The 15717-nt window shown below is 43.9% G+C and overlaps 1 protein-coding gene across 1 annotated transcript in view; it reads left to right on the top strand.

Moving 5' to 3' along the window:
* The window catches only part of LOC124553543 (forkhead box protein F2-like), a 375196-nt gene that overhangs the window by 323256 nt on the left and 36223 nt on the right, over positions 1 to 15717 (top strand). The window contains exon 4 of the mRNA XM_047127390.1: positions 10673 to 10808. Coding sequence (XP_046983346.1) covers positions 10673 to 10808 — 136 coding nt within the window. The remainder of the gene's footprint in view (positions 1 to 10672; positions 10809 to 15717) is intronic.

The raw sequence follows: 15717 nt of genomic DNA on the forward strand, positions 1-15717 counted from the left end.
GAGACACCAAACGACTTGATAAGCAGTTCAGCGGAAAGCATAGTGTCTGGAAAAGAGGATATAAGATAAGGATCAAGAAAAACGAGACGAGGATAACGGAATGTAGTCAAATCGAACCAGTTGATACTGAAGGAATTGGATTAGGAAATGGAACACTAAACGTAGTAGAGGAGGTTTGCTTCTGGGCAGCAAAATAACTGATGATAACCGAAGTAGAGGGGATACAAAATGCAGACTGGAATGACAATAGAAGCGTTTCTGAAAAGGAGAGATTTGTGAACGAAGAATATAAACTAAAATTTTAGGAAGTCTTTTCTGTTGACAATAAGAGAATAAAAGCTTTCGAAATGTGATGCTACACAAGAATGCTGAAGGTTAGATGGGTAGATTGTATAACTGATGAGGACCTACTGAATAGAATTGGGGAGAAGAGGAGTTTGTGGCACAACTTGACTAAAAGAAGGGATTGGTTGGTAGGACACATTCTGAGACATCAAGGGATCACTAATTTAGTACTGGAGGGAAATTTAGAGGATAAAAATCGTAGAGGGAGACCAAGAGATGAATACACTAAGCAGATTCAGAAGGATGTAGGTTGCAGTAGGTACTGGGAGATGAAGAAGCTTGCACAGGATAGAGTAGCATGGAGAGGTGCATCAAACCAGTCTCTGGTCTGAAGACCACAACAACAACACTACCTACAATAGATGTATAACAGGTCAAATCTTTTTGTGTAATCGTTGGTTTGCCTTTCCCTAACCTGTCTTCTAAGATAAGAAGGTGCCTAGCATGTTCCTACTCTGTCCGTAGACCAAACCAATCTTCCCCGAGTACCACTTCTACCAGTTTTCCATGCTTCTGTAGATAATTCGAGTCAGCATTTTCCAGCCACGGCTTATTAAACTGATCCTTTATTAATGTTCACCCTAGTTTGCGCCTGCCACGTATTGGAATTCGAATTATTGCATTCTTCATGAAACCCGAGAGTATTTCACCTGTCTTGTATATACGAGTGTCATTCAATAATTAAAGAGACAAATTAGTCTGGAGAAAAAAGCGTTTATTTTTACAAAACAATTCTTTTCCTACTTTTCAACATAACCCCCCTCAACAATTATGCACTTGTTGCAACGGGCTACAAGCTTTATTATTCGTGCTGCAAACAACTTTTTATCTTGAAGTTTGAACCAATTTCCCACAAAGTTTTTCAGGTGCTCGTTGTCCGTAAGGGGGGTGAGGCAGTACTTCCCAGCCCATGTTGTCGATGGTTAGTTGACCAATACGAGGGCGTGCGTTGTCTTGCTGGAGAATCACACCTCTCCTCTGAGATCCACGACGTCTCTCTCTCATGGCTGGCTTCACCTAGTTTAAAAGCAAAGCCGAGTAGCATTCTCTGATCGTTGGACGGTGCTATTCGAGATAATCACAAAAAACTGGACCTCCAGCATCCCAAAACACCGTCAACATGACTCGTCTTGCTGGGTTTTGAATTTTTTGTTGACAGGTGAGTTGGTGTGCTTCCGCTCTGTGCTTTGTCTTTTTGATTCTGGCTCATAATAGTGAACCCAAGTTTGATCACAAGTTAAAAATTTGTTGAGTAAGTGCTTACCTTCTCTTTCATAACGTTCCTTTAACTGTGTGCACACTCTCAACCTTGTTTTCTTGTGTAGCCGCGTCAGCTCGTTTGGGACCCACCTTGCACATGTTTTGCGGTACTTCAGCTTGTTACAGATAATGTTACGAACTGCACCAGTACTGACTTGAACCTTATCAACTATCATTTCCACAGTCACACGACCATCGCCACGAATAACGTTATCAATTCGACTTTCAAGTGAGGGAGTTTAAACTGCAAATGGTCGGCCAGAACGGTATTCGTCAGTCACTGAGTGGCGACCGTTTTTGAACTGCTCTACCCACTTCTAAAAGTTTGCACGATTCAACAACCTTCACCGTAAACTTTAGACATTCTGCAGTACAGTACATATTCACGGGTTTCTCGCCTTCAGCAACTAAAAAACGAATAATTGAACGTTGTGCAACTAATGTCGACGTTTCAAGCGGACTCACCATCTTGAAATGTATTTTTTAGGCTATAACCAAAAAAATATTGATACATGAGCTGATCAGGGCTCATCCCAGTGATGCCAACTTAAAGCCATAAAAGTACCAAACTTGTCCTACTAACAGTTTTTTCCTTTGACCAATTTGTCTCTTGAATTATTGAATGATCCTCATACAATAATTATAGAAAGTATCTGACCTTCTACCTGTTTCTACGTAATGTGCCCTTATCTGCTTGTAGCTCCCTTGAAAACGGGCAAATTAACACGAAAAACAAAGCTTTTCAACCTCAGTTTTCACCCTTTAGCACTGACTATTCGTAATGCTCAAATAGTGTTATGATCCCCAATTGCAGCATGATTTTTGAGTAGAGTTTCAAAAAATTGAAATAAGTAGCAGAATACTGGATACTTTTTTTGTAGTATTCAACATCTTATCACTTTAAGAGAAAAGCAGAGAACGTTGGATGGACTAAGTTTTCTTTTATTTTCCTGTTTAATATTTTATTCCGTTTATCTTGAAACTGAGAGAGTAGAAATTTTTCAATCCTTGTTCGATTTCTACGTTTATTACTGAAATAAAAAAAAAATACAGAAAGTAGGTTATTTCACAAACCGGTTATTCTGAGTGGTTGTAACAATCAGGTTAAATTGTCGGATAAAAAAAGGTGCAACCGAAAATCGATTGTTTCAGTGATAACCGCCACCCCTAGTCCAAAGACTCAGCTGTGCGATACTGTATGCTATTCTATCCTGTGCGAAGCTCTTCACCTCCGAATAACTGCTGCAGCCTTCATCCCTCTGAATCTGCTTAAAATACGAGGGGCGTTCAGAAAGTAAGCTCCGATCGGTCGCGAAATGGAAACGACTATGAAAATCCGATAAAGCTTTGCACAGATGTGTTGGGTAGTGTCTCTAGTATAACCCCAGTTAGCATCACGTCGCTCTTCTCATTTCTGAGCTCGCAGTGAGTGCGTAAAGATGTCTAGAAAATAGTGTCTGCCGCCAAGTACGAGGGCCTGGTGAGACATTTCGCCTGAAGCTATGGAGCCAACATTACATAACTGTCGTGCTGTTTCGTCTTCATGACAATTCTCAGCCGCATTATGCAGGGGCAATGAAGATGCTCCTGCATCGTTTCCAAATGGAAAAGTTAGATTACCCACAATACAGTCCGCAATTGTCTCCCCCTGAGTTTCATCTCTGGTCACATGAACCGCTGTCTTTGAAGACAACATTTTGACACAGACAACGAGGTGTAGGCCAGCGTGGAGAATTGGCGGAAAGCACTGGCGGCTGCCTTCTATGATGAGGCTATTGAAAAGTTGGTACAACGCTATGACAAAAGTCTAAGTCAGAACGGCGACTACGTAGAGAAGTAGCTGAAAGGTGTAGCTAATTGTTACAAGTAAAACATTTCTGATGTTCACTGTGGTTTCAATTTGGCAATCAATCGGAGCTTACTTTCTGAACAGGCCTCGTAAGTGACACAGCTCAACTACTTTTTTCCTGTAATTTTCTTTGACTCTTACAACGGCAGGTCTGGTTGTAGCTAATCTTTCGCACGCTGTATTTTATCCGCGCTAGCTTCAGAATTTCACTTTCGATTCACTCTTGCAAACTGTGAATGCAGAAGCGATAAAACACAGGCAGCGAAAGGTTACCTCCAGTTTGTAGGGGAGGCTGCTGGACTTTGAAACACTTCTCAGACTTTCACATCTACACAGCACTATAATAGAAGTTCAGCACATTTTCTTATTTCATTTTGTAACGTTCTTTTACAATTTTTTTTTTTTTTTTTGTATTTTGTTTGCCAATGAATTTTCAGTGCGCAATCTTTGTCTTACATAAATTTACTGAGTGATGTGTTGTTGAGCAAATGATTTAATCTGCAAAACCAGTACCCAATTTTCATAATGAAATCAGTCCCTCTGAAATTTACTGAGTCTCGTGATCACTGAGTTCTGTGGACCTAACGGATGTAAACTTGGTATTCTGTTCTCCCCACAGTTGGTATAGAAAATATTCAATCTTGGCACAGCGAAGAGCAATGCCGGCCGTAAAATAGCTTCATACAAATAATATCAGTAGAATGGCTGATAAATGAGTAACGTTGCAAAGGTTCAATGAAAATACTGGATATTGGCTCAGCACTGTGCAATGCTGCCCACATTGAAGCTGTTAGAAACATTAACACTTTTCTGATTCTGGCACATAAATATTTTTCTGACTCTGCTTGAAAAATGATTTCTTTAAAAAAATTCATTGATTTCAAATAAGCACGACATGTAAGGGGATGAGGTACTCATGAGGGGATATCCTAAGACCAAATGCTTCAGTTCGGAAATTGTACCCAAAATAAAGTTTCTCCTTCACAAAATCTGATATGAAACATTTTACATTAACTTCAAAATCAGTGAACTTCTCAACTGTTCTACAATTCTTACTTACTGTCACAATTTTAAAAAAAAGTCTGACATCGTTTGAAAAAAATAGATTCCAAAATTTAACTTCTGTGTGTCAGGATTACAAAACACGCGAAATATTAAAAATCAGGTAATACCAAATCAACCTATACACTAAATCTGATGGAGAATTCTTGGTTCCAGCATTCAAGGATAAGCACTGAAAAAATTAGCAAAATCCACATTGCGTTGCTGCATACTTAAAAGGTAAACATACAAAATTTCGTTACCTTACAGATTTGTTCCAGTTGCTTCACCTTTGAGTTACAGTATAAATTCATTACTCTCCTACAACTGCCATGGGCAATGCTCAGTAATTCTTAACGGTCAGTATCATTTCAGTTGCTGATAATCGTACAGCCCCACGAATTTATAACACACTTTACGCTACCACCTAACATTTGCCGGCCGGCATGGCCGAGCGGTTCTAGGCGCTTCAGTCTGTAACCGCGCGACCGCTACGGTCGCAGGTTCGAACCTGCCTCGGGCATGGATGTGTGTGATGTCCTTAGGTTAGTTAGGTTTAAGTAGCTCTAAGTTCTAGGGGACTGATGACCACAGATGTTAAGTCCCATAGTGCTCGGAGCCATTTGAACCATTTTTGAACCTAACACTTAGTCGCTCTGTGTGAGTTTCAACAATATCATTTCGCCCATACGCCAACAGCTAAATTCTTCCAGCTAGCCAGTAGCTTTACGCCTTACATCCTACCTATGCAACTGCTACCTAGCTCGGTTCTGCCACTCTGGTAACGTCTTTGCTTCAGTGCTGCCAAAAATACAATCTCAGGTCAGTTTTCGTGAATTATATTACAAAATCGGTTTCCACGTACAAGTGGACCCTTCACAAATTTGAAATGATAGGATTCATTCACTTTTTGAGTGCTGTAGTCTTTTTACGAGGTGCATTCAAATTCTAAGGCCTCCGATTTTTTTTTCTAATTAACTACTCACCCGAAATCGATGAAACCGGCGGTTCTTCTCGACGTAATCGCCCTGCAGACGTACACATTTTTCACAACGCTGACGCCACGATTCCATGGCAGCGGCGAAGGCTTCTTTAGGAGTCTGTTTTGACCACTGGAAAATCGCTGAGGCAATAGCAGCACGGCTGGTGAATGTGCGGCCACGGAGAGAGTCTTTCATTGTTGGAAAAAGCCAAAAGTCACTAGGAGCCAGGTCAGGTGAGTAGGGAGCACGAGGAATGACTTCAAAGTTGTTATCACGAAGAAACTGTTGCGTACCGTTAGCTCGATGTGCGGGTGCGCTGTCTCGGTGAAACAGCACACGCGCAGCCCTTCCCGGACGTTTTTGTTGCAGTGCAGGAAGGAATTTGTTCTTCAAAACATTTTCGTAGGATGCACCTGTTACCGTAGTGCCCTTTGGAACGCAATGGGTAAGGATTACGCCCTCGCTGTCCCAGAACATGGACACCATCATTTTTTCAGCACTGGCGGTTACCCGAAATTTTTTTGGTGGCGGTGAATCTGTGTGCTTCCATTGAGCTGACTGGCACTTTGTTTCTGGATTGAAAAATGGCATCCACGTCTCATCCATTGTCACAACCGACGAAAAGAAAGTCCCATTCGTGCTGTCATTGCGTGTCAACATTGCTTGGCAACGTGCCACACGGGCAGCCGTGTGGTCGTCCGTCAGCATTCGTGGCACCCACCTGGATGACACTTTTAGCATTTTCACGTCGTCGTGCAGGATTGTGTGCACAGAACCCACAGAAATGCCAACTCTGGAGGCGATCTGTTCGACAGTCATTTGGCGATCCCACAAAACAATTCTCTCCACTTCCTCGATCATGTCGTCAGACCGGCTTGTGCGAGCCCGAGGTTGTTTCGGTTTGTTGTCACACGATGTTCTGCCTTCATTAAACTGTCGCACCCACGAACGCACTTTCGACACATCCGTAACTCCATCACCACATGTTTCCTTCAACTGTCGGTGAATTTCAATTGGTTTCACACCACGCAAATTCAGAAAACGAATGATTGCACGCTGTTCAAGTAAGGAAAACGTGGCCATTTTAAGTATTTAAAACAGTTCTCATTCTCGCTGCTGGCGGTAAAATTCCATCTGCCGTACGGTGCTGCCATATCTGGGACGTATTGACAATGAACACGGTCTCATTTTAAAACAATGCGCATGTTTCTATCCCTTTCCAGTCTGGAGAAAAAAAATCGGAGGCCTTAGAACTTGAATGCACCTCGTATGAATGTGAATTACCAATTCGAGGCACAACCTGGCCATGTACTTAGGAACAGTTATTCTGTTCATATCTGAAAGCGTTCTCATCAGTACAGTATTTAATCTCCTGTCTGATACATTATTAATATACTACACATCAGTAACTACGAGTGAAATCAAAATAAGAAGTACTATTATCGAAAACTAGTTGAAAGTTAAGCGCATCTTGGTATGTAAACTGTTGCCAACTAACACAGACTTCTGTTTTCAAGAGTAGGAAAAATGTTAAGGTACTAGAAAAATTTAGTTCATTTGTAAAGATCACATGTTCAATACTTAAAGACTTGTGTCTCGAGGTACAAAATCGATAAATTATGTCTTAACGAACCACATGTCGCGTAACTAGTTTTGAAGATACACAGATTCTTAAGAATAGCCTCCAGAAATTTTAATATACTGTGCAGCAGTTACATATGTAGAACTGACATTATTCATAAACGCTGCACAAAACACAACGTTGTGTGTCACGACAACGAAAACTGTAGAAAATTCCGCAAACTGCTGTTGTCTGTTCCTACTGAGCATTCCTTCACGTGGTTGTAAAGTTGGTCACTACGTCTAGACATCGATGAGAAAACACAATGTGTTCCTGGGCACACTAACCTCCAGGTACAACTCCATCTGCTACAGAAACCAGACTTCACTTGTAAAAGCTGGACGAAATATAAGGCAAGGAATGGCTGCCAAGTGAGTGAGGCAGCATTGTTGCCTATCCCCAATGTTGCCCAATCTGCACGTTGAGCAAGCAGTAAACATGCGAAAAAGAAATTTTGTAAAAGGAAGTAAAGCTCAGGGAGAAGAAGTGAAAACTTGTGAGGTTTCCCAATGACGTTCTAATTCTGTGAGACACCAAACGACTTGATAAACAGTTCAGTGGAAAGTATAGTGTCTCGAAAAGAGGATATAAGATAAGCATGAAGAAAAGCAAGACGAGGATAACGGAATATAGCCAAATCGAACCAGTTGATACTGAAGGAATTGGATTAGGAAATGGAACACTAAACGTAGTAGAGGAGGTTTGCTTCTGGGCAGCAAAATAACTGATGATAACCGAAGTAGAGAAGATACAAAACGCAGACTGGAATAACAGTAGAAGCGTTTCTGAAGAGGAGAAATTCGTGAGCGTAGAATGTTAATTGAAGTTTTAGGAAGTCTTTTCTGTTGACAATAATAGAAGCTTTCGAAATGTGATGCTGCAGAAGAGTGCTGAAGGTTAGATGGGTAGATTGTATAACTGATGAGGAGCTACTGAATAGAATTGGGGAGACAAGAAATTTGTAGCACAACATGGCTAAAAGAAGGGACTGGTTGGTAGGACACATTCTGAGACATCAAAGGATCACTAATTTAGTACTGGAGGGAAGCGTAGAGTATAAAAATCGTAGAGGGAGACCAAGAGATGAATAGACTAAGCAGATTCAGAAGGATGTAGGCTGCAGTAGGTACTGGGAGATGAAGGTTGCACAGGATAGAGTAGCATGGAGAGCTGCGTCAAACCAGTCTCAGGACTGAAGACCACAACAACAACACTACCTACAATAGATGTATAACGGATCAAAATATGCTGTCCAACCAACACTCTCAAATCTTTTTGTGTGTCTTCTAAGATATTACAGTCACCGCTGCCTAGCATGTTACTACATCCATTCGTTGAACCAAACCGATCTTACCCGAAGATGACTTCTACCAGCAATAATTCGCGTCAGCATTTTTCAGCTGTGGCTTATTAAAGTGATTCTTTACTAATATTCACTCTAGTGTGCACCTGTCACTTATTGGAATTCGAAATATTACATTCTTCATAAAACCCTAGAGTATTTCACCTGTCTTGTATACAGGAGGGTCATTCAATAATCAGAGTGATAAATTTGCCAGCAGCGTTTATTTTTACAAAACAATACTTTTTCTTCTTTTAAATATAATCCCCTTGAACATTTATGCACTTGTTCCAACGTGCTACAAGCTTTTCTATTCCCGCTGCATACAACTTTTTGTCTTGATGTCTGAACCAGTTTCCCACAAACTTCTTCACGTGCTCGTTTTCCTGGAACCTCTTCACACGTAATGCCTCCTTCAGTGCACCAGACCGATGGAAATCACTAGGAGCTACATCACGACTCTAAGGGCATCAGGCAGTACTTCCCAGCCCATTAAGTCGACGGTTTCACGGCTTAGTTGAGCAATATGAGGACGTGCGTTGTAATCGTTGGTTTGCCTTTCCCTAACCTGTCTTCTAAGATAAGAAGGTGCCTAGCATGTTCCTACTCTGTCCGTAGACCAAACCAATCTTCCCCGAGGACCACTTCTACCAGTTTTCCATACTTCTGTAGATAATTCGAGTCAGCATTTTCCAGCCACGGCTTATTAAACTGATCCTTTATTAATGTTCACTCTAGTTTGCGCCTGCCACGCATTGGAATTCGAATTATTGCATTCTTCATGAAACCCGAGAGTATTTCACCTGTCTTGTATATACGAGTGTCATTCAATAATTAAAGAGACAAATTAGTCTGGAGAAAAAAGCGTTTATTTTTACAAAACAATTCTTTTCCTACTTTTCAACATAACCCCCCTCAACAATTTTGCACTTGTTGCAACGGGCTACAAGCTTTTTTATTCCTGCTGCAAACAACTTTTTATCTTGAAGTTTGAACCAATTTCCCACAAAGTTTTTCAGGTGCTCGTTGTCCGTAAGGGGGGTGAGGCAGTACTTCCCAGCCCATGTTGTCGATGGTTAGTTGACCAATACGAGGGCGTGCGTTGTCTTGCTGGAGAGTCACACCTCTCCTCTGAGACCCACGACGTCTCTCTAGTGGCTGGCTTCACCTAGTTTAAAAGCAAATCAGAGTAGTATTGGCTGTTCATTGTACGCTGCTCTTCCATATCATCATAAAAAACTGGACCTTCATCATCGCAGATTGCAGTCAAGATAACTTTTCCTGCTGATGCTCGGGTTTTGAATTTTTTGTTGACAGGTGAGTTGGTGTGCTTCCGCTTTGTGCTTTGTCTTTTTGATTCTGGCTCATAATAGTGAACCCATGTTTCATCACAAGTTAAAATTTTGTTGAGGAAGTGCTCACCTTCTCTTTCATAACGTTCCTTTAACTCTGTGCACACTCTCAACCTTGTTTCCTCGTGTAGCCGCGTCAGCTCCTTTGGGACCCATCTTGCACTGTTTTGCGGTACTTCAGCTTGTTACAGATAATGTTACGAACTGTACCAGTACTGACTTGAACCTTATCAGCTATCTTTTCCACAGTCACACGGCGGTCGGAACGAATTATGTCATCAATTCGACTTTCAAGTGAGGGAGTTTAAACTGCAAATGGTCGGCCAGAACGGTATTCGTCAGTTACTGAGTGGCGACCGTTTTTTGCTCTACCCACTTGTAAACATTTGCACGATTACAACCTTCACCATAAAGTTCAGACATTCTACAGTATATATTTACTGATTTCTCGCCTTCAGCAAGTAAAAAACGAGTAACTAATGTGGACGTTTCAAGTGGAGTCGCCATCTTGAAATGCATTTTTGACTTTGTAAACAATACAATGTTGATACATCAGCTGATCAGGGCTCGTCCTAGTGATGCCAACTTGAAATCCATAAGACTGCCAAACTTGCCCTACTAATAGTTTTTCCCCAGACTAATTTGTCTGTTCAATTATTGAATGACCTTCGTAGTTTTGTTAAGGTTGGTTCTACCAAACATCGCCAGAGACCTCGATTCGACTTGAGCCTTTCAATGCTTGGCAGTGTGTCCCGGAAGTCTCGCTGTACCTTTGTGTTACCTTACACATGTTCATAGTCGAGTAGACGTCTGGTGCCGGTCGGGCAGGAAGTGTTTAAGGGAGAGACGTTTCCAACGCTGAGCTCGTTTCATCTTCAGGACCGCCGCTCACCCCCGGCGCGGAGGACGTGACGAGCAGCACCGGCCTGGGCCAGCAGCAGCCCATGGAGCCGCACCACCACACCCTGGTCGCCATGGCGCTCGAGCACCACCACGCCACCTACCTCCAGCCTGGGTGAGTACCGACACACACACACATCCACACATGTATACACTACTGGCCATTAAAATTGCTACACCCAGAAGAAATGCAGATGATAAACGGGTAGTCATTGGACAAATATGTTATACTAGAACTGACATGTGATTACAGTTTCACGCAATTTGGGTGCATAAATCCTGAGAAATCAGTACCCAGAACAACCACCTCTGGCCCTAATAACAGGCTTGATACGTCTGGGCATTGAGTCAAACCGAGCTCGGATGGCGTGTACAGGTACAGCTGCCCGTGCAGCTTCAACACGATACCACAGTTCATAAAGAGCAGTGACTGGCGTATTGTGACGAGCCAGTTGCTCGGCCACCATTGACCAGACGTTTTCAGTTGGTCAGATATCTGGAGAATGTGCTGGCCAGGGCAGCAGTCGAACATTTGCTGTATCCAGCATTACCCGTACAGGACCTGCAACATGCGGTCGTGCACTATCCTGCTGAAATGTAGGGTTTCGCAGGGATCGAATGAAGGGTAGAGCCACGGGTCGTAACACATTTGAAATGTAACGTCCACTGTTCAAAGCGCCGTCAGTGCGAACGAGAGGTGACCTAGACTAGTAATCAATGCCACCCCACACCATCACGCCGTGTGATACGACAGTATGGCGATGACGAATACACGCTTCCAATGTGCGTTCAACGCGATGTCGCCAAACACGGAAGCGACCATCGTGATGCTGTAAACAGAACCTGGATTCATCCGAAAAAATGACATTTTGTCACTCGTGCACCCAGGTTCGTCGTCGAGTACACCATCGCAGGCGCTCCTGTCTGTGATGCAGCGTCAAGGGTAACCGCAGCCACGGTCTCCGAGCTGATAGTCCGTGCTGCTGCAAACGTCGTCGAACTGTTCGTGCAGATGGTTGTTGTCTTGCAAACGTCCCCATCTGTCGACTCAGGGATCGAGACGTGGCTGCACGATCCGTTACTGCCGTGCGGATAAGATGCCTGTCATCTCGACTGCTAGTGATACGAGGTCGTTGGGATCCAGCACGGCGATCCGCATTTCCGTCCTGAACCCACCGATTCCATATTCTGCTAACCGTCATTGGATCTCGAAAAACGCGAGTAGCAGTGTCGCGATACGATAAACCGCAATCGCGACAGTCTGCAATCCGACCTTTATTAAAGTCGGAAACGTGATGGTACGCATTTCTCCTCCTTACACGAGGCATCACAACAACGTTTCACCAGACAACGCCAGTCAACTGCTGTTTGTGTATGAGAAATCGGTTGGAAACTTTCCTCACGTCAGCACGTTGTAGGTGTCGCCACCGGCGCCAACCTTGTGTGAATGCTCTGAAAAGCTAATCATTTGCATATCACAGCATCTTCTTCCTGTCGGTTGAATTTCGCACGTCAGCTTCGTAGTGTAGCAATTTTAATGGCCAGTAGTATAGACAAAAATTGTGTCACGAAATTTTAACCCTGGAAAGCTGATGCCAATTGGAACCAATATTACTAATGTTGTGTTGGTCGACAACACACCATTTATAAGCTAGGGAAACTTGGCAGCAGCTTTCCGATTGGCCATGTGGTTGCCCTGTTGCCAGATGCTCTGGACAACGCACGACAGCAAATGCTTACCCTGCCGGAGGTTGCAATTTATCCGTGGCGGCCCGCACGCTCGGTTGTAGCGCTCCAGCCTTCCACTCTGGGGGCCCGGGGGCGAATCCCCTGAGATCCGGACACGTGCAATGTAGTTTCGTGATAACACATACTGGCAACTAACCCATCAACAGCTATTAATTCGCGTACAGAAAGTCTTTTACAAATTGTGTGGCAGAACAGTACATCACAGACATCATGAGTCCTCAAATGTTGCTCGTCACGCGACAGTGTTGCGGTACTATTTTCCAACAGAACAATCCACGCGCACCTGTGACACATGTTGCTATGAATCGATCGAGGAACTGTTATGCAGAACAGTACATCACAGACGTCCTGAGTCCTCACGTGTTACTCCTCATATGACAGTGTCGTGGTACTATTTTCCAACAGAAGAACACTTGTCCACGTGTTCCTGTTAATATTGAGCTACTCTCCTGTTGCTATGAACCGATCGAGGGAACTGAGATGGCAGAACGGTACATCACAGACGTCCTGAGTCCTCACATATTACTCCTCATACGACAGTGTCGTTGTACCATTTTCCAACATGACAATGCTCTTGCACACTCGGCTTGTGTTCCTGTTAATATTGAGATACTCTCGTGGCCAGCATGACCCCCAGAAGTGTCCCAAATAGAATTTGTGTGGGAACAGCGCTGATATTACTGTATACTATTGCCAGTGCCAGGATTCCAAGGACCTGAAACAGCATTTGTGGAGCAGCCTGGAACAGATACGGTACCCTTCCCAAGAGAATCAGTGCATGGGTCCAAGTAACAGTGGATGCTACGTCATACTGGTAACTGTGTCCATTATAAATTTGCCAAACCAATGAAGTAACGTCGCGTATATTCTCTAACCATGAAGTTTCATTTCGTTTTCTGGTCCTCTTATGGACACTTCCCTTTTTTAGGGTGGGTCAAAGGAAGTTTTAGAATTTGGGCACAGGTTCCTTACACCAAACCGAGGACAAAAATTCGTCTAAACATGTATCCATAATCCTTCATTTTCGATTTACAAAGTTTACTTGGAGCAGATTTGCAGCGACACCGTAAGAACGTAAATGCACACATTCAGAGACAGGTAGGACTGTTGAGGGTGGACATGGGCACCAGTTTAAGAGAAATGTGTGGGCTGTGACAGTCTGATCAAATGGCTCCAGGCACTATGGAACATAACATCTGAGGTCATCAGTCCCCTAGAACTTAGAACTACTTAAACCTAACTAACCTAAGGACATCGCACACATCCATGCCCGAGGCAGGATTCGAACCTGCGACCATAGCAGCAACGCGGTTCCAGACTGTAGCGCCTAGAACCGCTCGGCCACCGCGGCCGGCAAATCTGTTGATATAAGCGATTTTGCCATAGGGCAGATTACTGTTACGCAGAGCCTGTGAACGGGTGTCTCGAAAACGGCGAAGCTGGTCGAATGTTCGCTTGCTACTGTCGTTAGTGTCTACGGAAAGAGGTAGGAGGACAGTCAAACTACCACTACGCGATAAAAGGTTGGACATACACGACTCTTCACAGAACGTGGGGTTCGGAGGCTTGTCTGCTCTGTAAAGTAGGATAGGTGGGATCTGAGGCATCTCTGCCGAAGGAGCATAATGCTGAGGCACGCACAAGTGTTTTGGAGCACACCGTTCATCGTACGGTGTCGAACATGGATCTCCACAGCAGACCACATGTTGACCCAACGACATAGTCAATGATTGTAGTGGGCGCCGGCCGCTATGGCCGAGCGGTTCTAGGCGCTTCAGTCCGAAACCGCGCTGCTGCTACGGTCGCCGGTTCGAATCCTGCCTCGGGCATGGATGTGTGTGATGTCCTTAGGTTAGTTAGGTTTAAGTAGTTCTAAGTTCTAGGGGACTTGATGACCTCAAATGTTAAGTCCCATAGTGCTCGGAGCCATTTGAACCATTTTTGCAGTGAGATGATTCGACCGTCGATCAGTGGAAACGTGTCGACTCTTTGGAGTGAATCACATTTTTGCTACACTGGGTCGACGGTCGTCTTCACAGACGCCGAAGTGAACGGCGGCTCGAAACGTGCAGCGCGCCACGGCCGCGGGCTGGCGGGAGAAGTACTGACCTACGGGAGACATCCTCCTCCGCTTGCATGGGACCTGTGGCGGTAATCGAAGACACGTCGACAGCTGCGAACCGCCTGCATCCCTTCATGTTCCACGTCTTCCCCGACGGCGATGTCATCCCACAAGGGAACCTCCCCATCGCACCCCCCTCAGATTTAGTTATAAGTTGGCACAGTGGATAGGCCTTGAAAAACTGAACACAGATCAATCGAGAAAACAGGGAGAAGTTGTATGGAAGTATGAAAAAAATAAGCAAAATATACAAACTGAGTAGTCCATGCGCAAGATAGGCAACACCAAGGATAATGTGAGCTCAGGAGCGCCGTGGTCACGCGGTTAGCGTGGGCAGTTCCGGAAGGAGAGGTCCTTGGTTCGAATCTTCCCTCGAGTGAAAAGTTTTATTTTTTTTTATTTTCAGACAATTTTCAGTTCAGGCACTCACAAATAATTAACTTCCATCTCCAAAATTCCAGGACACGTTCAGATTTGCTTGGACAGATGCAGGATTTGACGGTCTACACACGGAAAAATTTGAAAATGTTAAAAGCATATGTTTTGACAGAGCACAGAGAAAACTGTGCGACTGTGAAACTGTTGCATTCATTCGTTGCAGTTTATGTGACACACTCTTATGTTTTCATCACGTTTTTGGGAGTGATTTTCACATCCATCAGAAAACCTAAATCGGACAAGGTAGAAGAATCTTTCTACCCATTCGCCAAGTGTACAAGTTAGGTGGGTCGACAACATATTCCTGTCATGTGACGCATATGCCGTCACCAGTGTCGTATAGAATATATCGGACGTGTTTTCCTGTGGAGGAATCGGTTGACCTGTGACCTTGCGATGAAATGTTTTCGGTTCCCATTGGAGAGGCACGTCCTTTCGTCTACTAATCGCCAAGGTTTTGCGGTGCGGTCGCTAAACACAGACACTAAACTTATTGCAGCGAACAGAGACGTCAATGACCGAACGGACAGATCAAAACTTTGCGAAAAAAAAAAAAAATTCAATTTTTCAGTCGAGGGAAGACTTGAACCAAGGAACTCTCGTTCCACAGCTGCTCACGCTAACCACAAGACAACGGCGCTCCTGAGCTCCCTGTGTCCCTGATGTTGCCTATCTTAAGCATGGACTACTCAGTTTGTATATTTTGCTTATTTTT

Source organism: Schistocerca americana, chromosome 11 (genome assembly GCF_021461395.2).
Source record: "Schistocerca americana isolate TAMUIC-IGC-003095 chromosome 11, iqSchAmer2.1, whole genome shotgun sequence".
NCBI classification, from domain to species: domain Eukaryota; kingdom Metazoa; phylum Arthropoda; class Insecta; order Orthoptera; family Acrididae; genus Schistocerca; species Schistocerca americana.